General features: G+C 44.1%; 1 protein-coding gene across 1 annotated transcript; it reads right to left on the bottom strand.

Moving 5' to 3' along the window:
- Window positions 1-195: 195 nt before the first annotated feature.
- On the bottom strand, window positions 196-23,569 carry suco (SUN domain containing ossification factor). The gene is made up of 24 exons (XM_068743184.1): window positions 23,520-23,569; window positions 14,593-14,692; window positions 13,967-14,068; window positions 13,361-13,683; window positions 12,500-12,640; window positions 11,998-12,184; window positions 11,173-11,284; window positions 10,595-10,719; window positions 10,291-10,358; window positions 10,088-10,195; window positions 9,518-9,623; window positions 8,602-8,622; window positions 8,248-8,303; window positions 7,927-8,018; window positions 7,591-7,656; window positions 7,222-7,305; window positions 6,634-6,697; window positions 5,140-6,492; window positions 4,903-4,990; window positions 4,712-4,816; window positions 4,450-4,604; window positions 4,076-4,167; window positions 3,354-3,409; window positions 196-2,854 (listed from the first exon to the last, which is right to left on the bottom strand). The coding sequence occupies exons 1-24, from the start codon at window positions 23,567-23,569 to the stop codon at window positions 2,306-2,308; spliced, it is 4,203 nt and encodes a 1,400-aa protein (XP_068599285.1). The 3' UTR covers window positions 196-2,305.
- Window positions 23,570-24,439: the final 870 nt, after the last annotated feature.

Raw genomic sequence — 24,439 nt, 5'->3', positions numbered from 1 at the left:
CATAACCAATATTCCCATAATCAATTTAAATTAGGTGTTGTTCTGTATCAAATAAAAAAGTAAATCCTCCATTCTATTGGTCTCTAAGGACTATAACTTATGACTGATCAATGATTGGTAAACTGTGTCCACAATTTTTTTTACCGCTATGAATGAAAGTCAGAAAACAAATTGAAAGACAACGAAAAGTTTTTATTTAGAAATTCACAGTTTCTAATGGCACTACTGCTCTGTAGTAACACTGTCTCACTCAAAAGTACTGTGCAGTTCTTCAGAGTAATCAGAGAAAGGATAGAAGACGACAGAAAAGGTAGAAAAACAAAAAAAAAGGCATGAGGAGCCACGCAAGTGCACAAATAGCTCGTGTAATCTCAAGAACATTCTGACTGCTCGCCGTTTCGAGTCGACCACGTTCCAAGTCTCTCACAACACACACACACTTGAAATCACCAACACATTCCCCACATGCATCCAAGCTTGCACACAAAGGCTCCTACACTTTAAACGGCACAACAAGAACTCGACTTTCCTGTGATGCGGAACGTACAGAATCACATCAAGTGTTCCCATTCACACCCACCTGCTGCATTCCCTTTATTCACCAACGATTCATATTCTCTTAGTCACAAACCACGTTTACCAGACGAGACGCGTAAAGCAGAGTGAGGGTTCACAGAAAGACCAGCTAGTCAGGAAAGCAAGGGTGTGGACTCAAAGCATTTAATCTCTCCTAAGGGGAACATGTTGGAGCGATCAATAAAAGCAGGAATAATAAAATTGGAAAGTTGTGCATCTCCAGGGGTGAGGCTGGCAGAAGTGCTCGTGGATAAAGAGAAAGGAGGAAGAGGTAAATGGTACGTTTTAGGGAGAGAAAAGTCTGTCTCTGTCAAAATGCACAAACCACACAGACCCACTCAAGAACTATTTTTTTTTTAAAAGAAAGAAAGACAACCTCTTTTATTACCCAATACTTCCAATGGTGTTCAAATGACACGTCAGTCATTAAATCATCACCAGAGTGAATTAAAATATATACCCAGTCATCTTATTGGCTATATAAAGCTGCTGCAGGACATGACTGATCATACATGTGTGGTGTCTCAGCTTAAGGCTGTTCCAATGTCAGATCCCAAGATTAAATGTACCACCAAAAAAGAAAAAAGTGCACGTATGGTCAAGTGTATTGCACTGGAACATTTCTATTAACATACTCACATGGAGTCTGAAAAGCCAGTGGATGGGTTAGGAAACCTTGTAATCATTTAAATAAATAAATAGATAAATAAAACTGGCCCGTCAGACTCGGCTCTCAGGTCACAGCAGGATGCACATTCATGAAACATTCAGTTTTACCATCCAACATGCTTCTATGGTACACTGGACCCTGAACCAGAAACTGCCGCCTACATAATTATGTGTGAACATAATTTAAAACACATAAACACACACACACATTAACAAGAAGAGCGTGGCTCAGTTACAGATGAAAAACTAAATCTGACTAAACCAAAAAGCACTCGCCTCTAGCCTGTCTGGACCCATTTCAACTCCCCCATAGTCGCATTATCTTCTGTAACAGTGTGATTTCAATCTGGTTAATGTGTCAGAAAGCGGAGGCCCAGCTCGCACCAACTGACAGAAGCTCACTCAGAACTGCCATCATATGTGAGGCACATGAGAAAATGAAACGACTTTACGCAAACTTTTGTTCTTCATTTAGCTCTGTTGGTTTGGATCAGACTGACAGAGACAGAAACAGCGTATAGTGGACAAACTGGTCCCACATCAAAAGACAGAGGGGATAAGAGATGGCAAAGAACGACAAGAAGAGATCAGGGAAAGAGAAGTCGTTTCTAATGCTCTGTGGTTCTCTCCCAACAAAAGATTTCATCCAAAAAGAGCAGCTAAACTTCTCGGGTGTTCCCGTTGGTAAAGAATCATCGAGTCGGGGACAGCGTTCCTCCACGCTGTGCTGAGACCGCTACTCGGATGTCACGGGGAAGTGTGCTTATCCACGCGGAAATAAAAACATCTTGAGCACATTTCAACGCATTTGACTAGTCAGGAGTGTCAGGTCTTGAGCTTGAAGAAGGTCTAGAGCAGATATAAAGGCACATAACTGATGATGCAGAGCTACTGCTGCTGAAGCCAGTTCAGCTCCAGGGTGTTAGAAACGGGTCATTCTTTGGGATGCAGTAAAAGTTCACATCCTCACCACAAAGGCCTGCTACCACCAAGTGTGTGTGTGTGCGTGTGTGTGTGTCTGTACGCATGCCTGTGCGAATAGAAAGTTTTGTACAATTTGTCAGACATGTCCGGTGACAGCCGTCACCCCAAAGGTCCCGACACTGATCTGCTTGTTCCCCTTCATGAGATGCTGCAGGCTGGGCATAGACCCGACGCCCTCTCTTGGTATGGTGCCGAACTGCAGCTCCGACTGCTGCAATTTCCGCCGCTTCAGCGAGCGCTTCTCCTGGCGGGGTTTAGCGGGGGGTTGATGTTGGGGGAAAAGAATGTCACGGTCATTGCACAGGCCGGTGGAGGGCAAAATCGGGGCGGGAGGGGGGAGGGAACTTCCGTAAGACTCTTCAGAATGTGTGGATGAGCTGCTGCTGCTGCTAGTCTCCAGGGGGCAGAAGTCCTTTGAGGTGCCAGTTGGCAGTAATGACACTTCTTTTGGAGGGGAGGGTAAAGGAAGAGGAGGGGGCAGAGGAGGAGGAGGAGGGGGTCGTGTAGCAGGAAGGGATGACTGGAAACCGTTGCACTTTGGACCCCCATTTGAGATTGAAGGAAGGGGCTCAATTGCCTTCAGGATTTCAGCCTTGTCCAAAGACTTTGATTTGAAGCGCTTTTTCTGCAGGAAAAGAAAGAAACAGCGGTGGGGCGTCATTATTAGTTAGAGTTAGAGGCAGAGCAGACATCTAAATCAACCACTTGGACCACCGAGTGCTGGACACCAACGCATCGAAGGAGAGGGAGCAGGTTAAAAATGGAATGATGAAATCATGAATCTGGAAGAAACAAACTAAAATAACTCCTCTAAACAAAGTATTTATAACCGACCTTCACACTGTGGAGGATTACACACACAGTACTGCATGCTTTAGTCACCTCACCGCATACTTTCAAAGGAGGACTACCGAAGAGGAGGCGAGGTTTTAATAAATAAGTAGAAATCTGCCACACCGTCAACACGTTAAACGTGTACAGGTACGGAGCGGGCTGAATCTCAACTCTCCAGCTGTAAGCTGACGAGTAAGTTACGCCCCACATTAAACGCACAGACAGAAAGACACTGGAAAACACACAGCAGCTGTCACAGCCAACGGCAGCAGTCGAAACAGACACTGTACCTTTTTCTCTGGAGAAAACCTTAAAGGTTCTACAATGTACAAGTCATCTGGACCTACTGGGGAGGGGAGAGAGGGGCCGTGTTAATGATGGAATGGCAGACAGGAATACATACATGTAATAAGCATGAAGTGACCTTGCAAGTAGCTCTATTAAGAAACGCAAGAACAAAAATCGATGCACAAATCACAGCATTAAGATCATTACTTCTACTGAATACAAACCGAAAGCATCCAATTTGATTATCACTTGCAAATGTCTACCAACAGCCAGCAAGGCATCATGAAGCTAATTATACTCCTTAAGCCTGCTTGGGGACACAAGGTGGCAATGACAGCTTATCAGCCTCAAGGGCACACACACACACATGCACACACACACACACAATGACCAGCACAGGCAGTTTTAAGTTTCATGATTCAAATAATTCCATCCTGTTTATTGCTTGCTTCAGCTGTGTTTGTTACGTGAGGCACAGGCAATACCGAGAATATCCAGCTGGGGCATGTGAGAGGAGATGAGGAGGATAGAGATGGAGGGGAGAGTTGAAAATACAGAAGACAGCAGGAAGTAGTTTGCTGTGGTCACTGCAGCGATCTGATGCAACCGGCGTGGAAATGTCTCCAGTAGAGATAATGTCGCTCGTTTGTTTGTTTCTCAAGGGCAAACAGAGGAAGAGCTACCAGGTAGAAAACGGTGTGTGTGTGTTTATGAGACAGCCTACCTTCCGTAGAGGACAAATGGAATGACTTGGAGCGAACAAGTGGGCGGGTCACCCTGCGCTTTAGACTCATGTCATCATAGGAGGAAAAGCACCTATGAAAGAAAATGACATTTCCTAAGCGACGGGCACAACGTCACGACTCCAACGACTCGAAGTTCGTTACAGGACAGGACCGACAACATCAAACAAAAAGCTGCCAAGTGAGGAATGTTTGACCTAATATACGGAGTGCAAAGGCAGCACCCTAATGTAAAGGTGGATGGAGAAAAAAACACGACAGGCCTGAGGAGGGTGAAGCAATACTGCTATAAATAAGATAGTGACTTAAAAGTAAAGCCCTATGAATGTGAAGAGTGTGTGTGTGTGTGTCCAACCTCTTGGGGCTGGGGTAGTGGTTGCTCATTGGAAGGGCAACAGCATTGCTGTTGGGGCCGGGAGAGGAGCTGCAGCAGCACTGCAGACACAGCAGAAAGCCCAGAGACAGGCAGAGGACCAGAGACACCACCAGGTAGCTCTGACGGTCAGATACCTGCAGGAAATACGCATTTTGGGGGGGGTGGGGTCTCAAGCCTCAAGAGAAACCGACATCATTTGTGAATTGATTTTAAAATGAAATTTAAAAGTGCAGAACGTTACCTCTCTCTGCAGCTGGCCGACTGTAGCCGTGAGATTGATCATCAGCTTGGTGACGTTCTCCAGCTGGCTCTGGAGGACCTGGATGGACTCCGTCTGCTTCTGGTCCTGAAACGCACCAGTCATTCACAGCTATGAAGCACTGAACCCCTTTTTATGTTACAATTGATCAGAGCTCCTTCAGGTGAACCGACCTGCTCCTCAGCAATGCGTGAAGTGTTCTGAAGTTTTATGATGGTTTTATTGAAAGCCCTCTGCATCTCTTCCATCTGTTTACGATACCTGAGCCACACAAACGCACGAGTTACATCCAATGATGACACGATGGCCCTGGTTATAGCAATCAAAGGGCGTTCAAGACAAGAGACAAATAAAGAGCCATCCAGTTAGGATTACATGACTTGGAAACATTGCTGTGTCCAGTTCTCTACCTCTGGCTGAGCTCCTCCAGGTATCTGCTGGACAGACTCATGTTCATCTCCAGGGCTTTAATCCTGTTGTTCAGCCTCATGAACACGCTCTCCTTCTGGCTGGAGCCGTGCATCACTCCCCCATTCAACAGTGCAGCGTTCCCATTTGCTGCTCCGCTGGTGTACTCGCCTCCATTCTGTAGTTCTGCGTAGAAGTCCGTCGCCGTCCGATGACCGTTGGCGCTCCCATTGTTGCTCAGCACGTCCTCGTCCACTGGGTCTTCCATCCGACGGGACTCCCCGGCCTGATTGAGGGAGTCCCGCTGCTCCCCGTGTGTCTGAGATGTCTGGATATCATGTCTTTGCAAGTCCCCACTGTCTGCGCTCGACCTTTCTGCATCTGAAGGTGCGTCGGTCAGTGGTAAAGCCGTTGGCAGCTCCGTGGGAGGAGGGGTGAAGTCTTCGGGCTTTGATGCAGTGGGAAAAGGTTGAACGGGCTGCTCTACGAGGGGGGGGACCACAACGCCAGGGGAGTCCGTCTCAGAGGCTACAGGCTGCGTGGGCAGGCTGACAGTGAGGATGGAGCTGGCGCTGCTGGCCTGCTGTGTCTCTGGGATGGAGACAGCTTGGACGGGCGTAATGGACATGGTGTCCAGGGCCGCGGGTTTAATGGGGGGGAGCAGCTTCTCCTCATGTGTGGGGGTAGGCAATGACGAGGAGCTATGGATGTCTGAGAAGCTGTGCGGGGGGATGATGGTGAGCCTACTAGGCTCAAGAACAACATGGAGCTCTGGAGTGTGTGCATCAGGCATGGCGGGAGGCGTAGTGTGGACTTCGCCCACGGTTATGCCCTCACTTTGGCTCACAACGGGCACATTGGGTTCTGGAGATTGTTCTGTGAGGGGGAGGGCTTCTTTGACTGGTGTGGGAAGAAGGGCGGGGCTCAGTTGAGGTGTGTGTGCTGGGTGAGGGCGTGTTCGAGTGTGAATGCTCAGCTTCTTCCTCCTGAGGCTGCGGAGTCTCTCTTTGGCCAGCCTGGCGGAGCACCAGCGATGGAGGAGCTCTGGCAGAGTGACCATGCAGGACAGAGACAAGGAGAAGGAGACGAAAGGACAGTAAGTTTGACTCTCCCACTGGTTCCTGTCTCCTGCCTCCCTCGTCGTCTCCTCCGCCTTCGCCTTCCCCTCCTCTTCCTCTGCCTCCTCCTCCATCAGGGTCACGGTAGACTGTCTGGGTTCTTCATCCTCATCCTCCTCCTCTACCAGAGTGACAATCTGTCTGTCTTCATGGGAGTGAGGTGACGAGGCGAGCAGGTCGCCGGAGGCAGCAGAGTCCTCCTGGGCTGCAGGACGTTCCTGCTCTGCAGGCTCCAGTCTAAAAAAATAACAGAAATATTAGATTTTTTGGAGGGTAGTAGAATGTCAAACATATTTGTACTTGAACTTAACTCGTCCTTGACACATACAGCAAAACTATTTGTATTACTAGGAGTTAACTGGTATTTGGTCTTACGGCGTTTCGGCTGATTTGGGCGTAACTTCTGCGCTCCCCTTTTCATGCTCCACTGCAGTTGTATTTTCTGTCATTTGAACAATCACACAACAAATAAACTCAGAGCAGGACCTAGCCAGAGAACAGTTTACATTCAAGAGCCTTTCTATTGTGCTGCATGGCCAACAAGCCAAAAATATGGTAAATCAAAACACAGACATAACTTGTGTACAGCCTTTTCAAGCGGTCACTCAATGAATCTACTTTAATTCAAATGGAGAAATGCAAGAGTAAAAAGGAGCTTGAACAAAATACAAAAACAGCCATTGGATCCATACATCTGAGCTTTCACAGGATAAATATGGAAAGGAATGACACGGATAAAGGGGGATAACAAAAGCAAACTATCTCAAAGGGAAACGAATTAGAACGTCAAAGAAATAACCAACCAAAGTTAATTTGTTAGAGAATGCTGTGCAAAGCAGCAGCCTCAACGTGAGATCTTTGGTTTGCTCGTATTATAAAGAAAACCGGGCCTTTAATGGAGATCTGGGCACGAAAGGTGGCACAGGATGGAAAACAGGAAGCATCGCGTTTAAGAAGGACGAGTACCTGCTGCTTCAGTTCCACCCTCCAGCCCCGGCTTGCCGCCGAGCACATTAGCAGCAATGTTGTTCACCATGTTTAGGATGGCGTCTAGGAGAAAATATAAACAAACTATTTCATTTTTATTTATTCCATAGGTCTTTAAAATCAGTTCTTGCTTTACTCAGAGTTTTTCTGGTTAAATAATCATTCAGTGTTGCCTTTTTTATAATTTATTTATTTATGAATTTTGTTTGAAGAGCCGACACGGTTCAGCATGAGACGCAGTACGAGTAACATTAAATCAGGAGCGGGGACAATATTTTTTCACATCCCTGTACATCACTACAGCTTTTATTGAAGTTGCATTCTATGCACGTTTCTGCATGTACATACTAGTTGCTGAGCCAAGCAGGTTTTTAGAGGCCTTGTCTTCGGATGGCTGGTAGCCAGGTGGATAGTCTGAAGAAAAAAGTATACACCGTCATTTATTATTCTATAAAACAGATACTTAAATCACACTTAACAGTAATTGTTTTAGTGAGTACCAAGAGAAAAAGGTCAAATGGTGTTAAATGAAAGCCATTATTTCTATTTAATCTGTTTAATTTGCAGCAACAAATTATTCTGCCATTACCACACCTTAGAATTGTACCAATAGGTACACTCATCTGATATTAGCAAAACTAAATATTTAGCATTGGATGTGTCAGAAAATGTACACCATCTTACCGTAGTCTTCATCCAAGTACTCCAGTCTCTCTGATGGATACTGGGAATCTGCTATCTCATCATACTCCTCCACCATGCTGGTACCAAACACCCTACAGAAGACATGCGCACACACACACACAGTTACATATACAAAGACACAAAGCTGCAGAAAAGTATAAGGTATTCTGTTACATGACAAAATAAGGAAAGAAGAAATAGTCAATAAAAATGGTAAAAATTGCAAATGTGCAGGAGCATTTTACAATCCCATTGAATTACTTAAATTAATAAAAAGCCTCGGGGGTAAAACACTATAAAATAAGCAGAGCATTCACTTACCGGATGAGACTGAGTGGACAGAAGTGTTCTGAGCCAAAGTGGGAGAGGAGTTCAACCTGCCGGGAAAACGGACACGACGAAAATATCATCCATAAATGTACATTTGTTCCCGCATCAACAATGTATGTGCACCCAATCCGTTAACCCATAATGCCACTGCACCACCAAACTAAATAGTAGAATTGCAAAGTGATTACAGAACAGTTTGTGTGCACGTTCTTCCTGATGGGTATTTCTCACATGCATTAAAGATGACGCTCTGCCAAAGCGCGCCCATTTAAAGTGTGAGGCAACATTCCCAGAGTGCACTGAACAGACCATAATAACCTCTGATGGAGAGGGAACGGTGCTAACCTTTATGTACTTGATGAACATCTGATGAGAGAGGAAGACAGGAGGAGGATAGCAGGAGAAATACAACAGAGAAAGAAACCAGTGAGGACTGATTTTAGCAACACACAATGCAGGCATTTTGCTAGCGTGAGGAGCTCTCATGAGACAAACTCACTGCTGGCAAACACTGGATGTTTGCTCTATAACAGACAAAATGCTAGGAAAGAAGTTTCTGCAAAGCATCTGGAAGGAAACAAAGCCGACAGATGGACGGACAAACTCAAAGCAAAGTGAGTCCGCTTCCATGAGAACGGTTAACAGATGTTAAACACCCTCGACTAAAGTCAGGTTATGAAACACCACGAGTCCCAGTGAGCAGCCATATGCAACATCCACACACACACACAACGTAAAGCGTCATCGTCAGCACTACAACGGTTTAATAAGGCGTCACACACAATGAATATTTAGTGAGCAACAGACAGAGGAAACAGAAACTTATCATTTATGACAACACTTGTAGCTTTGTGCTGTTCAATGAACAGCTTATTTTTTAGGCTGCAACTGAGGCCAAAACGAGGCAAATTTATATATTTAAAAAGAAAGGTGATCATCATCTGAAGTGTGAACAGACTGGGCTCTGAAATGATTTCGCAATCACAATTTTATTGGCCAAAACTAACAGAACAAAAGTCCAGAATTCACATGTCAAATGTGTTACAAGTTGGAATTCACGATAAATTTAATTTATCTGTGTTAGACCAAAACAAATTAACCACATCGGCACGAATGGACATTTCAGTATCAGATAATGGCCAAAATTCTTGATATCTTTGACCGGGAAGTTAAAAATCCTGAGAGAGCATGAATTAACTATTTATAACTCCCTCGAGCTACAAGTGTTACATCTGAATGTGAGCAAGAGAAAAACAATTACCTTCACATATTTAGCATAAAGTTGCTCATCCAGCGGGAAGCTTTGAACTGTACGTGCATCACGGGCGTGAAAAGTCCCAAGCTTTACCCACTTGTTGGTCGGATATCTGCAGGTGGATCGGAAGAAAAGTAAGATGTCTAAGCAGTAGAAGCAAACAAGACAAAGGGCAACAGTGCTCCAAGTGACCCTCAGTTCCAGAGAATGGAATTTAGATGTTGCTGCTTGAAATGACACTGGAAAATATTTAAATCTTCCTCAGCCATAGTCAAAGAAAATATTAAACTGCGTTATAAGTGATGGGTCATGTGGGCCATGATCCAGGCAGAGAAATAAAAAAAAAAAAACTGTTCAAGCACAGCTACTGGCCTGGTGCTATACTTTAGTGGCCTACATCAATGAATGCAATTCTGCATATATAATTAAATATAAATGATCTCATTCAATGCCAGCCGTTTTCGTTGAATGAGTTAATTAATATGAGACAAACTGGAGTCAAAGCAGGGACCGTTGCTTGCCATAAATCAAACAGAACATCTCAGAAAAAGCCTACAAGAAATAGAGTGCGTATACCTGTCACTGATGGACACCAGGAAGTCTTTCGGTGTCGATGAGAAGAGCTCAAAGTTAGCAATGTCCAGCTGTTTGACCTGAATAGGCTCACAGAGCTCTATGACAAACCTGGAGAGAAATTTATTCAAATATAAAAGCTGCATCTTTAAAAATCAAACCGTTAAGACATTGGCTTTGCACCAGTAGCGCATCGCTGCACTCACCAGATTTTGGTGCTGCAAGGATTTAGCATGTACAGATCCATATTCTTCTTGAGAATAGATGACATGCTCTGAAGAAAGAGTGAGAACATTAGCATACACCATCATCATTGCCAGGTATTGAGTTCAACTGTTTATTTAATCAGTAAGCCATAAATGTTCCATAAATCAGGACCCTCTATGCCACTTAAATGCTTATGTATGCGTTTTAGTAGCATGTATCATCACCAGCACATAAATGATGGCATCTATATCTTTAGCAGCAGCTGTATGTGTTTCCAGGCAACAGGGGTGATGCATGTCGAACCTTGGCCTCACTGTTGGCAGAGAGTATCTTTGCACCACACTCATCAGACGCATAGTTATTGAAATTCTTCTGAACCTTCTTCACTGGATGGGGGCTGCCGTTGGTCGACATAAAAAGAGACTGAGCTGGAAAGATTTTAAGAGTCGCATTAGCCCAGTTACAGACGCTCGAAAAGAGCCTGAAAGGAACAAGTAAGGGCATTATGCAACACATATAAACACACGCTCGGCCAACCACCGCACATGGCACGCGGTGGCATAAAGATAGAACAACGTGGGAGAAGGTAAGAGACAAGCTGAACACGTGGAAGGAAGGGAGAAACGATACGGGATGTAGGCAATGCACAAAAACTAGCGGTGAGCAGAACCAGCATGCTGATACTGAAACTGACAGTTTGAGTCCCCTATTGTCTACAGAAGCAAAGCCGGGAACAGCTCCTGGATCTGTGTCACAAGAGAGATTAACATCGTCAGGCTACGTTTGGGCTGTCCAGCTTCGTATGGGAGCCTCGGATCAAGCCTCTGGTGCAGAACTCGTGCGTTTGTGAACACGAGTGCTTTAACAACGCATGCACTCACTTTTCTCCTTCTCCACCTCCATGACTTGTTTCTTCCACTCATCGAATGTGGGGATGTCCTCTTTGCTGGGTACTGACGGATCTGCCTCCCCGGCAGCGCTGGCCACGCCTGCCTGAAACACACAAAGTGACAGTCACCTAACCTTTTTATAACCTTTATCTCCACATTCAAAGGTGTCACTTAATCTAACGAGAATATTGGTATCCCGGTTTCTCTGATCCTCTACATTATGTGTGCTCTGAGCAGCAACTAACACGCACACAAAATGTGGGCATGGTAGTCAGCTAGCCCCTGGACACTGACGCACTGAGATGCACCGAGCTGTGAATAACATTCCATGGATTATATAAGGTCCCTTTTGGACCTTACAAGGGAGTCTGATCCTAAACATCTACCAACTCAGGCGACCTCTTACGTAAACACCCCGACACAGTTCTGCAGATCGTGGCCACAAAACAGTGGAATACTGTACAAACACACATTTACCCAGCAAATAAATAAATGCCTCCAGATACAGCTGTCTTTGAATGACCTTCAAATGTGATTAAAAACACCAGAAAGTGAGCAGACTCAACATTTGCCTCTCGCAACATTCAAAATCCCTCTTTGAACATCCGTCCACAGGATATGTGTAACTTCCATGGTAATCCAGTCACGGATTATGGTGGGCCGGTTCACCTGACAAGGATTCCTCTCAGTTTTAGGGCTGCGCTGAAACAATGGGCATTTGGAATTTAATAAAAAGCTCTGGATGTCGTAATTCAATGGAAAAATGTGTTTTTCCTTTGACGTGGGAGAAATATGAATGAACCACAAGGTGCTGACCTTCTGTTCAGGGTGGTGCTGGGAGACGTTTCCCTCCTGGTCCGAAACAAACTGCCCATCCTCAAGCTCCTGCCCCTGATGCCGTGGTTCCTGGTCCACGTGACCCGACGTAGACCAGACCTCCGCTTCAGCTTCAGAGCTATGGCTCTGGTCTGTCAGCTGGTCCTCCATTCCAGCCTCGTCCACTCTATCTCAGGTGCAGGGTCAAAGATGTGGAGTGAGAGCAGAATGGGAGGGAAGATAAGGTAACAAAAAGGGGAGGAAATAGCACAACAAATTACTGGGCAATGAAAAGAAGAAGAAAAACGTTTGGTTAATTTGAAAGCATTGACAGTCCTCGGTTTCGAGCAGGCATAAAAGAAAAAGGAAATTAGAAATAAAAAGCAGAAGCAAGTGGCGCGCAAGGCCAGCGGTCGATGGCTGTGCACGGCAGAGAGGTGCAGCTTGTTACTTCATTACCTGGCTCTGTGCTTTGAATGGCATCTGGGGGCTAGAAACTCACCTGAGCAGAGGGCTGCCAAAAGGAGAGCTTTCACAGGTTGCCAGTTTGGGGGGGATAACCCCACACTGTGAATGAGAGTGTTCAGCAAAGACAAAGTTGTCTACTGGGAGTTCATCTCCTGCATTGGCAACCCGCACTGCACTGAGGGAAACAAAGGACACGGCGTTTACCACACCACCATAAACCGGGGAGTGTAGAGAGAGGCAGGGAAGGGAACGAGGAAGACGAGATAAATGACACAGAGAGAGCAAGATAGAGAGAGAAAAGGCAGAAGGAGTAAGAGAGAAGAAGAAGAGCGGAATGGACAAAAGGGATGGTTGGGCAGTGGATGGTCACGTCTTAAGATGTCCTGATGTCAACTGTGAAATCAAAGGTTTTTGTTCTTCAAGGTTCAGCCTGGGGATTATGCAGTTTAATCCCAGTGAAAGTTCCACAAACGTCCAGTCGAAGTCCACGTGATAAAATGTCATGAACAATTCCATGTCACTTCAAGTTGCCGGCCACAAGTTCCATGAAAAGGGACTTTTGAAAAATCCAAAACTTCGGACAAGCTCTCCTTTAAGCTTCCCTTTCAGTTTGTGACCAGTCATTGACAAGTGGTTAAATAAAAAATAAAATAAAAAAGTGACGTGAAGTAAAATACTAAACGTAAGCAAATGAAAACATCAAAGAAAGTGAGCAACATGTGGCATGAAGATGTGAGCAATCGAAACAGTTTGACGCTTTCACACCTCTACCGGGTTGCAGTTGGCTTCAGCCGTCACTAGAGGAACATTGATTGTAATTTTGCTCAATTGTGGCTCCAGCCAACTTCTAGCACAAAGAGCAGGTCTCTGGAATGAAGAGGTGAACTGAACTTACCCTGCGTGGCTCTGGCCAGCACTCTGTGAGGTAGGTGTGTTTTCAGCGTCATCCGAGGATGTGGCTGGATGAAGAGCCAGGCTTGAGGGTGCAGCAGGGGCGTCGCTGTTGAACCCTGGCGAGGGTGGGGCATCGGCAGATATGTGAGCCTGAGCTGGAACTGATTCTGTAGTGGTGGGCACAGGGACTTCCTGGTCACTGTCCTTAGTGTCAGTCTGCAGGTGCAGGTCTGTCTGGGGGTCTGATTCAGGAGGAGCGGATGCAGCATCAGACTCTGGGTCAGGCTTGGTTTCCTTCACCTCAACTTCCTGAGGATTCACAGTCTAGTGAGAAAGAAAGAAAAAAAAACATGATTCATTACAATTAAAAGAGAAGTGAATCCAACAACCATCCTAATAGAACATCTCCAGTCATGAATTAAAACACATTAAAAGTATCTTTCCTAAATGTGCAGTACAGAATGAAAAAATTATGAATATGCATGCAATTTGAAATATCCTCATTTCCACACGTTTTAAATTACTTCAGGATTTATACCATCTGGGTTATTCTAATGTTAAGATTGCTCAGTCACATCATTTAAACAGGAGTTTAATATGACTTTACACTTCCTTCATTTACATTGTCCATTTCCAGCTTCTCTTGTGACGCCGCCTCTGCCTCTAGTCCAATTTCGTATGATGCGTGTGATTTCCATTCTTCCAACACCTTGGGGAAAAAATTACAAATCAAGAACTTGAAATGTAAAAATAAAAAATAAAAAATAAAAATCAATGATGATCAAAAATATAACAGAGTCCCATAATTCAATTGGATTAATCTTATTTATTTAACACCATTTACTTTTCGTCTTTGCATTTCAATTTGTGGAAAAAGGCTGCATGCAGAAGGAATGGCTGCTTTTCCTCTCCTGCTGCGTCCTGATTGTTTCTGGAGCACAAGTAATGATTCCTCCTGTTTTGTGCTCACACAAGAATCAGTCCTCATGTGGACTCTCTCTATGACTGGGATCCATTACACAACAACAACTTTCAGCCACTGGGACTGTGTACTGGGAAAGCTTGGTGTACTTAAAGCAAAGGATGAAACTTCAAGACATTTTAGTAGATGTTACATAGATTATTTGATGTTATTTAGCAAGCATGTCTTGTTTACTATAGTACTGTTTAATGACATCACTGCTTGATGGAGTCTCTGGTTTTCAAACATGGAAAGGCACCAAACAAACGCACCTCTTGTTGCATGGAGTCCTGCCCCTGCCCCTCAGGTTTTCCATCCCCAGCCGACTGACCTGGGCTCTGCTCTGAAGAATGCACATGTTGACTAGGGTACCTGAAACACAAATAGGGGACTGATGTCATTGCAATGCAAAATTATTCTGATCATCACAAATGAGGAACATGCAGGGAAATCTACACCTGGGACTGTGATTGTATTTGCAAAAGTTTCATTCAAAATCTTTATGAATCATTTAAATAAAATAAAGATAAAACACACACCAATTATGCTGTCGACAATCAGTGTCTTAAAACGGCTGCAGAAGCTTTACGAGGACATCCTCTGCTTGAAAGACAGAAACACACCCAAGGCAATTTATTCTTCCTTGAATAAGTTCACTCCCACCTCATTGTTCTCTCCTGTATATACTGTTTAGCAGGTCCCAGAATATTTCTGCCGTACTTTCAGGTGACAACTGTATTTAATCATGACTCAAATGTGCACAGCTCTTCATTGTATGCATGAAACATGCACGCAAACCAAGCTGCCCTGGACCTGCAGCGTGCTCAACACCAGCAGGCTGACAAGAGGGGGAGGAGGAGGCCGGACGGCAGGCTGACCCGGGTTATCTCGACCCGACAGCGACTCCCGTCAATGTAAAAATATGAGCAACTTTTCTTTGCAGGACTTCCATCGTTTTTGTGTCTTTTTCAATGGAAGAAAATTCCATCTTGATTTTTCTGAACCTCATGAGTCATGTCTGTTGTAGAGTTAATTAGATTTGTATTTTCCCCTTATAATTTCATATCAGGCCTACATGCACACATGAAAGCCGTCAAACAATAAGCGCACGTACCGTCACACTGCTGTGCAAAAGCCAACAATGATAAAACATTTACATTACTACAAGAGTGTGAAATTAATGCTAATAATACCTTTACACAGGCTGCAGAGAGAACCGGGAGCAGTGATTAACATTTCGTAACAGCCTGCCTCCATTACGTAAATGCTGATTGGAATGTAACTGTGCAAAACAACACAGAGTTAGTACCAAGAAGCACGAAACGTAGACTTAAAGCTACCATGGAACTGGAGCTGCTGCATGTCAGGAGAGTGCGGGACACATGGACAGTCATGTTGGCGACTGGGCCGGGCTGTCAGGCAGAAATACTCACAATCACACAGACAGCCATCTGTGCGAGTCAGTATCCTGCCAGTCAGACAGCCTCTCCACTGGTATTCTTGATGTTTCAGGTCATCGAACGATGACAACTTTTACATTACAATACTGAAGCTACTTCTATGCTATTTACCAAATGTTAGTACAATATGGCCGCTGCGTATGTTGGACAGAAAACAAATGACGGACGCTGTCCTGCAGCATCTGTTTGCTATTTTGACCAAAGACTGGCACATACATTTCATGCAAGTGTTTTGGAACTGCATTAACTTGTGGGAAAAGTCTACGGCAGACCAGAAAGAAAAGTCTACGGCAGATCTACTCAAACTGAACCTACTCCGGTCGACTCCACCTTTGTGGCTTCGGTTCCCCTCGGGTGTTCGACTTCCCAGGCAATTTAAGATCAGTTTTTTTGTTCGAGAACCTAGCTTCCACTGCACTGCCCATGAAAGCACCATAATAACATTGAAAGCAACTTTGCACAGAGGAGCATTGAACCAACAACACGTCCTGAATCCTCAGACACACCACCACAGATGGTCCCAAACCGCTAAATCCCTTTTTATTTCCTGCTGGTTTTATGAGCTTCCAGAGCTCTCACGGTATAGATGATCCGTGCTGCACTGTAGAGTAGAGGAAAGAACAGAAACAACATGCTGATGACAGATCAATGAACCAGCAACAAGCCAGACGTCATCCTAAATAAGTGGCACGCCAACTGGGCTTCATGTCCTCTCAGGAAGGATGTTTGCCTGGTGACAAAACGGTTTCAGAGGCGTCTTGCATGACAAAGTGTGACCTCGAGCCTTCTTGCTTTTACTCTTAATAAGCAAATTAAAAGTGCGCCGTCACTGTGCTCTCTCTCTCTTTCTTTCAACATGATGCTGCAAACAACAAAGTAAAATAAATAACCTTGGTAAAGGAGATTAGTCGTCTTCCCAAAATCCTGCCCTAAATCTCAGATCAGACTGTTGCTGCTTATTATATACACCTTCTCTGTCTCACACACACGCGGTGATGTACGCTAAAGCTTCACCCCCTTTAATTGTATTAAGCGACTTAAAGTGTGTCACCCTGTCACCTGTTGTGACGGATAAAGAAGACGAGTAAGAGGAAGACGTCACACACATCAATGCAGGAAGGACAAATCAGAGACAAGGCCTGTCTTCTTAAAACCTGATCATGACTGAATGCCGCGTTTGTGCCGAGACAAATGTCTCGTGACATTCTTCACATCTGAAGCAAGGAGCTGAGCGACGGGCTGATCAGGGGGAAGAAGAACAGCGTGACGAGGCACCCAGTTCATTGCTTGTAAACCAATCTGATTCACATGCTTGGAGCCATCGCACACACGGCAAAAAAAATATACAGCTGTGTTCTCAGCACTGAACACACGCTATACCTGCATCAAACTGACAGGGAAAAAAAGAGAGAAGGGAGAGAGCAGAGAGACATTCCAACAATCCATGTGGGCAGAGGTGGATGGTGGGGGGGGGGGGGGGAGGAGATGGGCCAGAACTTGACAGGAAAAGTAGGCCAGCGAATCTGCCTGGCAAACAAAATTGGAAAAGGGGGAGGGTAAAGGCAAACAGCCTAATTTGGAAGGCTGAATTTGCATTCTCATTCCCATTCAACAGGAAGTAAGCAATAATATAGAGCAGCAGTTTGTGTGCAAACCTCCTGATCCCCCATAATCCCCTGCACTGCTGCATCCTCAGGGCAGCTGCACATACTGTCTGAACTGGAATCTACCATTTAATCTCTTTGAATTACTGCTCAAGCAACCAGAAGTGTTGATAGAGCGGTTACAGTGGGTAATTATTACTGCCTGGTAATGGACGACATGAACAGAACAGCATTTAGCTCTTCAATACAACGTCCTGTTCCTCTTTACGAAAGCGGGCTGTATGCAATTATTCCATTTTGAGTGGAAGAAGTCAAAAGATGCACCAAACGTCTTTACGCATAATCTTTGTTCAATGTTCTCACGTGAAGAACCTAGCTACAGCAGCAGAACCCGAACATTTAGTGACTCCTGACATCTGTGGCGAGAGGAGCGTTGTATTTCTCACTCTTTGCTTGAAAGCAACCAAAGTTCAGCCTTGTTGAGTCGAGTGACTGTATTCTTCTGCGTGGAGCGACCGAGCTAGTGGTGACGGAATAGGTTTGCCCTGCTGGTTGTAGAAGCGTACCGGTACTCGCCTGCATGTTTCTGAATTCAGGCATGAAGTCATGAATGGGACTCACCGCGTGACTCGACAGAGGGATGATGGTCATGAGGACGAATGAACTAGTCGGACACGTTTCCTCCTCCTCCTTGTGTACACAAGTCTCAAAGACTGGGCATCCATATTGCACAGCCCTAAGGTGTGCGATATGGATGCCCAGTCTCAAGACGGCAATGAGGTGCCCGACTCCAACTCATTGTAAAACCAGAACTCCTGAGGGACACAGCAATGCGGGCTGTGGAAGTGAAGCCCACGAAATGCAGACATATAGCAGCGACCTTTGTGGGGTAATCCGTGCCAGGCAGAAGAGCGAGCCCTAATCCTCATAGTAACATTTTGACATTAATATTCACAGACACTTACAGTTCTATCATATGATTTCACTTACCGATTTATTTTATTTCAAATAGGGAGCAAAAACAGGTGGAAAGTTTTAAACCAACATTTAAGAAAACCGAAATGAATGAATCAGTCTGGGTGATATAGCACCTGGTTACATTAATGAAGCTTGCTCAAGCAATGGAGCAATATGCTAAGCCATTGATGTCATACTTGCGTTCAATGATGACACAATTAGTGGCTTTCTTATTACTCGTCAAGATTATGTGCGAATAAACTTCAGTACAGGACTAGTAGTATCTGTAAGTATCACAAACTCCATATTCCTCCTTCAGTCAGATAATTACAAAATAATGAAAGCCTCAGACAACCGCACCACATTAGTTTAGGCTATTTGCAAAACATGTTTATCTTCCTGAAATATACGGATCCTCCTTTGAAAAAAACCCCAGCTCTGTGACGCAAATAAACTTTTTTTTTTATTATTTACAAAAGGAGCCTTTTCTCTCAGGTACACGAACAGACACACCTCTATTTGGAACAAAGCCTGCAGACCACATTTCCAGGAGAAAGAAAGGCTGCCAAGTTATGCTCACTTCACACAACTGCCGCTGGTTGAACAGCGTGACATTTTAATCCAGAGTCACAACCTCAGAGTCACAAATTTGATGTGAGAAAACAGTCATTCTGAATAAATGTGAAAGGTTTGACTAAGGAAATGTTAAGAAAAACCTATATTCTACAAAAGAGAAAACGCTGAGCCGTCCCGCAGCCATGGCAGAAGTGAGGAGACACTGAAGCGTCAGAGTTTCCCAGGCAGACAGGCAGACAAAAGCTTTAAGAAGGGGAAATCGGTAGTAGTGAGCCTGGACAAAGGGGCCGAAGGACGCAGCCATGTGATATAATGTCATTTGATAGGCAAAGCCACTTTGCCAGCGTGGGTTAGCGGTGGGTGTGGGTACAATAATGCACATACTTGGCGTTCGTGCATCAGCGGGCACAGTGGGAGAACAAAAACTCATGAAACATTTACATCAGCAGACAGCGTGCCCCTGCGTGATGTGGGATAAAGCACAGGAAACTGGCCTGCTTTGATGCTTACATGAGACAAGACAGCAGCACCGACATCTGAAGCAAAACGGCCTGAAGCCTGGGGACTTTCATTCCACAACAAACCTCCTTATTTTGACTTCCTCAACGAGACTGTGGGATTCTGCATTCAGGGGGAACTTACAGAAAGCAAATACAATGGTACTGGTATATCTGCATGTCCTTATGAGTTCAAGTACACAATGTCCTTTACAACCATGCGAGTCTGCTTGCACGGGCATCCGCAAGCCTTCGCGATGCACACAGGCACACACGCAGATGCACAAAAGATAAAGGAATGGACCGCCACAGGCCGTACAAGCAAAACCAGTCAGTAGCTGGAGAAGGTAAGCATTAAGAAGCACAGCCAAAGAGGGGGAGGGGAGCTGGAAAGAGATTCTGTCAAGGAGCGTGTGGAAAGGAGAACCCAACTCCTGACTCAGTGACCTGTCAAAAATATTCAGTGCATACTGCATTCCCATTACACGTTTCCACAAGCTCAAACACGCACACAAGAAAGAAATCAGACTCTAATCTGATGTGCAAAACAGTCAAATCAATCAATTCTTCCCTTTGACACTTTTTTCTCACACAAACAAACACGCAACACTAAAAAATGTGTCCTGATAAGCCACCTTTTATACTCGGCCTCACAAAACTATCCACGGAGTAAGCACGACATTTTCCCTTTTAACCACCGCTGGCAGAGCCCGAGGCCGCTGGTGTGCATTCAGCTTCACTGCAGGACCAACTACTGGCAGAAAAGATGTTAGACTGGGATCCTGCAACGACATGCAAGACAAACCTCTTGTGTACTTATCAAATAACGTTGATGGGTGAACAGTTCATGATGTTTACCTTGACGCACTCGAGATTAGCCCCCTAGGTATTCACATAGAAGAGAGCAAAACTATTTGATCCTTGAATTTGTCCAAGCTTTAAAACGCAAGGGAATACGAGTAACTACCGGTAGATTGAGTGAGATCATTACACACTTTAACGTCTTTATCTCTTCATTACTCAAAATACTGACTATTATTCAGCTGTTATTTCCAGTTCTACAGTCTATAAATAAATGGATGTAATGATTAAAAGTTTGATCTTACTAGTCTTAACTGAGCTTCCTTAAAGTGACGTGGTGTTCCTTTGCGTTCCTAAACTACAGCGATGATTGATTAACCCAGCGCTTCAGCGCAATATACTTAATCTCATATAGTATTTATTTACAATTTATTTTACATCTGCCAGTCCATTTTTCACTACAATCAGTATGAAATCAATGAATCCTTGACTTACAATAGACAAGAGACTTACAACAAAGGATTCATCCAATACGGGCAGAGCAAAGGGTGAGAAAAAACAATGCATGTGTGAGGACAAGCATGCAGTAAATCATGGAAGTAATACAATAGCATGAAAGTTACAGCAAGACAGACATCAGCATCGTGGGGCTGATGAGCTCCCATGAAAAGGCAGGAGAAATCCAACTCTCTCATTCCCAGTCAGACTTACCTTCCATTTTAAGTTTCAACATCCCTCTCTCTCCAGGACTACACTGACCAAAAAAAGAAAAACCCACACAGAGCCTTCTCTGTTTCTCTGTCATTTCCTCTCAGTGCTGTGTACAGCGGAGTGTCGATACTGCTGAGAAATACAAGAAGTCTGATCCTGACAGCAGGTTCTCCAGCCACTGGAGAACTGCAGGGCAACTCAAAGACGATCTAGCTGGAAAAGGGAACTTTAACAATGTAGGCATGATAAGAGTTATTTTCAGGAGAGGGTTTGCTGGCTTCGCTCTTTGCACGGTGCCCACGTTGCATTTTAAAAAGTTAGAGGGGGCAGTCTCCAGACAGAGGAGCACAGTCAAGAAGAAAAAGTTTTGTTGTTGTTATTGTTGGTGACAAACACTTCATGCTTCAGGATTATCTCTCGAGTGCTAATCGTGTTGCATAATAATCCTCGAATGGCTGCGAATCTAACAAGCCTATGACACAGGGGCAGAATCGTTCCTCTCGCGCAGTCAACTACAAAAATGCAACGATTTCCATGATGCAGTTGGCAAAATGATTCCAGCTGTTTGAGAGAAAATAGAAATATAGCTTTCTCTGTTCATAACGTGCCACAAGAGTTTGGTTACTACAGAGGAGGGCTGACACGTCACACTCAGTCAAAAATTAAGCACTGAAATTACACGAAATGGGGAGAAAATATTTGTGTGTGCATAAAACCATCATTACTGACAATCAGCTTAGCTGGAAATGAGCACCTCCGTGCAAGGAGACATCCAAACTATTTCCAGCGAAGCCTGAGCAAGCAGTGTCAATAATGTAAACTTTCTGCTGCCGAGTGAAGAGTCAGCATGACACATTCAGAATACATTCTGCTGTGCATGTTTGAGCGCTGCAGGCTAGAGGAGATCGCCGACTGAGCAGCTACTCAGACTCAGACCAATACAAGAAGACTACATGAAGAAAAATGACATTTAAACATGAAATACCTCAATCACCAATATCCTGGAGAATGAACCTCCATAGCTTTTGCCATTGTTATTACAGAGCTCTCTCTGCTTCCTTGTAAACCAATAGATTAATGCATGGACTGCACTTATCTCCGTTCCCACTGGGACATGTGAGAGTTAGCACAGAGGAGTGAGACATTGACAGCAGTATACTAAAGCCCGGTACTGGCGTCAGTGCATGTGGTTGCATGGTCATTAGTTTGTAAAGTGAAAACATATTATTTAAGCAAGACAACGCCTCTGTTGCAAGACTAATCAGATCCAATTGTGCCAAAGTCAATTAGCCTCACTCATTATTACGTTTCAATTCTGCATTGCATTTAAACTTTCTTGAATTTAAATGACTGAATAAGAATATATTGATCCCACAGTCCCGTTCCGCTTTGTCATTTCCATGTTCTATTTATTTCTTGGTAAAATCTATAATCTATAGGGATCATTGCTGCTCCTCAGTAAAGAGTACAAGGTTCATGAACAGAAACTCAACAACACTGATTTAGCTAGCACATTCCTTTTCAGTCTGACCAACTGATAAGAAATACGCACTTATTTTTACCAGACTGCATCATTTTAGGAAAAACATCACCACCATGGAAGGACTGCACCAGAGTGAATACAGTTTTATTAATTGATGAGGGATTTACACAAGGTTCATCATGTTCACTCATTCATTCCATCATGCGTTTCAAACACATTGAGGAAAGCGTGAAAGAAGGAAAGCAAGTCTGAAGATCATTTGTGGTCGACTGTAAAGTAACGATCAAGAAGCGTCGATTTAATGATTACGACAGTTCGGGGCAGTCTTACCACGACAGAATCATTGCCGGCTCGATCTAACAAAACGGCTATCGGTGTCATTTTTTTTGTAAACAACGAGGAGAAAGTTAGAACAGTCTGACAGTTCCCGCATCGCCAAATGGTGTGAAGCTGTTTGGGTTGCTAATTTGGAAGGAAAGTACACACACCACATTTAATAGTGCAAAGGCCTTACAGAGCACCACTATAGGCAGGAAACCATTAGTGAATGGTTAAATGACAACGAACTGTAAGGCGACAGAAAAGTTGAATTGTATCAGCGATTAATATCAATGGAAACTAGCTTTTCTGCAAACTCGGGTGCATTTGCGTTTGTTAAAATGTTGTTTAATGGCCCTTATTTTATATAAATAAAGAATTTAAGAATAAATGTTGAAGGATACACAATGTTTAACTTTTTTTAAAGGTCTCTCTCTCAATATGTTGCTAACCATCTCTCAGAAAATATTAAAATGGAATAATGTGCGTTTTTAAAAATGTATTTTATCAATTAGTCATGTCTAGTATCGATTAAACAACGATGGGGTCGTACTTTACAGTTAGTTTGACGGAGACGTCACAGCACGACTCCTGCGACTAGCTGGTGCTAGCTGTGTAGGAGGATTCACGTCACCGAGCATTAATGACGCATTTTATACAAAGCGAAGCGACATGACGCACATCCAGTAATTATTCAACTTGGTCCATCTATTGCCACGACTGATGTTGCTTTTGGCGTGCCACTAATCTTGTGAATGGAGATGGAGAGATGGGGATGTCGGGCTAGCTTACCAGCACAGGAGCGCAATGAGGCACACCAACAAAACGCGCAGCCTCTTCATTATCTTCCCGCGGGGACAAACATCCTCGCTCCTTGGTTCTTTTCTGACGTCTCGTGGCCACGAAATACAACGAAAATATATGAATTTGTTGGTTGGGGGACCTCCGTGGATCACTAATGAACAGAGGAGTGTCTTCTGTGGCTAAAAACTACAATTGCGATATGCTAATTCTTCATTACGCGGATGACTCGCCCGCTTCCCTTTTAGCTTCAATAGCAACTGCAGTTGACTGGCGGCTGAGTCTCGGTAAGTTCAACCCCTACTTTACATCAGACCAATCAGAGCCAAACTCTTTATTAAATGACCAATCACATGATTTATAACGAAATCTAAAGGCAACACCCCTCTTGTTAAAGGGATTGATGTGGATCCGGACGCGTCACCTGTTTATTGATGAGCAAAATCGAAAAGCACTCAAATGTCACACGCAAAAACACGCCAAATGGTTCGATATTAGTGGCAGTCTTTGTTTATTTTAAGGCAAGCATGTGAGACTTTAGACATTTCTAATTCAACCTCGCTGTGGTTGTGTGGTCCTGCAACTTAAAAAAGAATTAATTAGGAGTTTGACGTGATTTGGGACGATTATTGTACCTGTTTCCTGCACAGGACAAAACAAAAACAAAACATCCCAGAATGCACTCTAAGAAGCGCCTGAGAAATATGCCTCTACCTTTTGTTTTTTTTAGTGTAAGCAATATTTATTTAAAATATGAATGCACCACTAAACGATCATAATTCGACAAAATAAAGCATAGTCATATTTCGTTTAGTTTAGTTTTTTAAAGTGATTAAATAAATAAATAACGTGGAATTATTTTAAACCGGCGGGGTCCTCAACCTTCCACTGCACTGTGAAGATTTTCAGAG

Source organism: Brachionichthys hirsutus, chromosome 9 (assembly GCF_040956055.1).
Source record: "Brachionichthys hirsutus isolate HB-005 chromosome 9, CSIRO-AGI_Bhir_v1, whole genome shotgun sequence".
Classification (NCBI taxonomy): Eukaryota; Metazoa; Chordata; class Actinopteri; order Lophiiformes; family Brachionichthyidae; genus Brachionichthys; species Brachionichthys hirsutus.
This window is presented reverse-complemented; position numbering and strand designations above follow the sequence as displayed.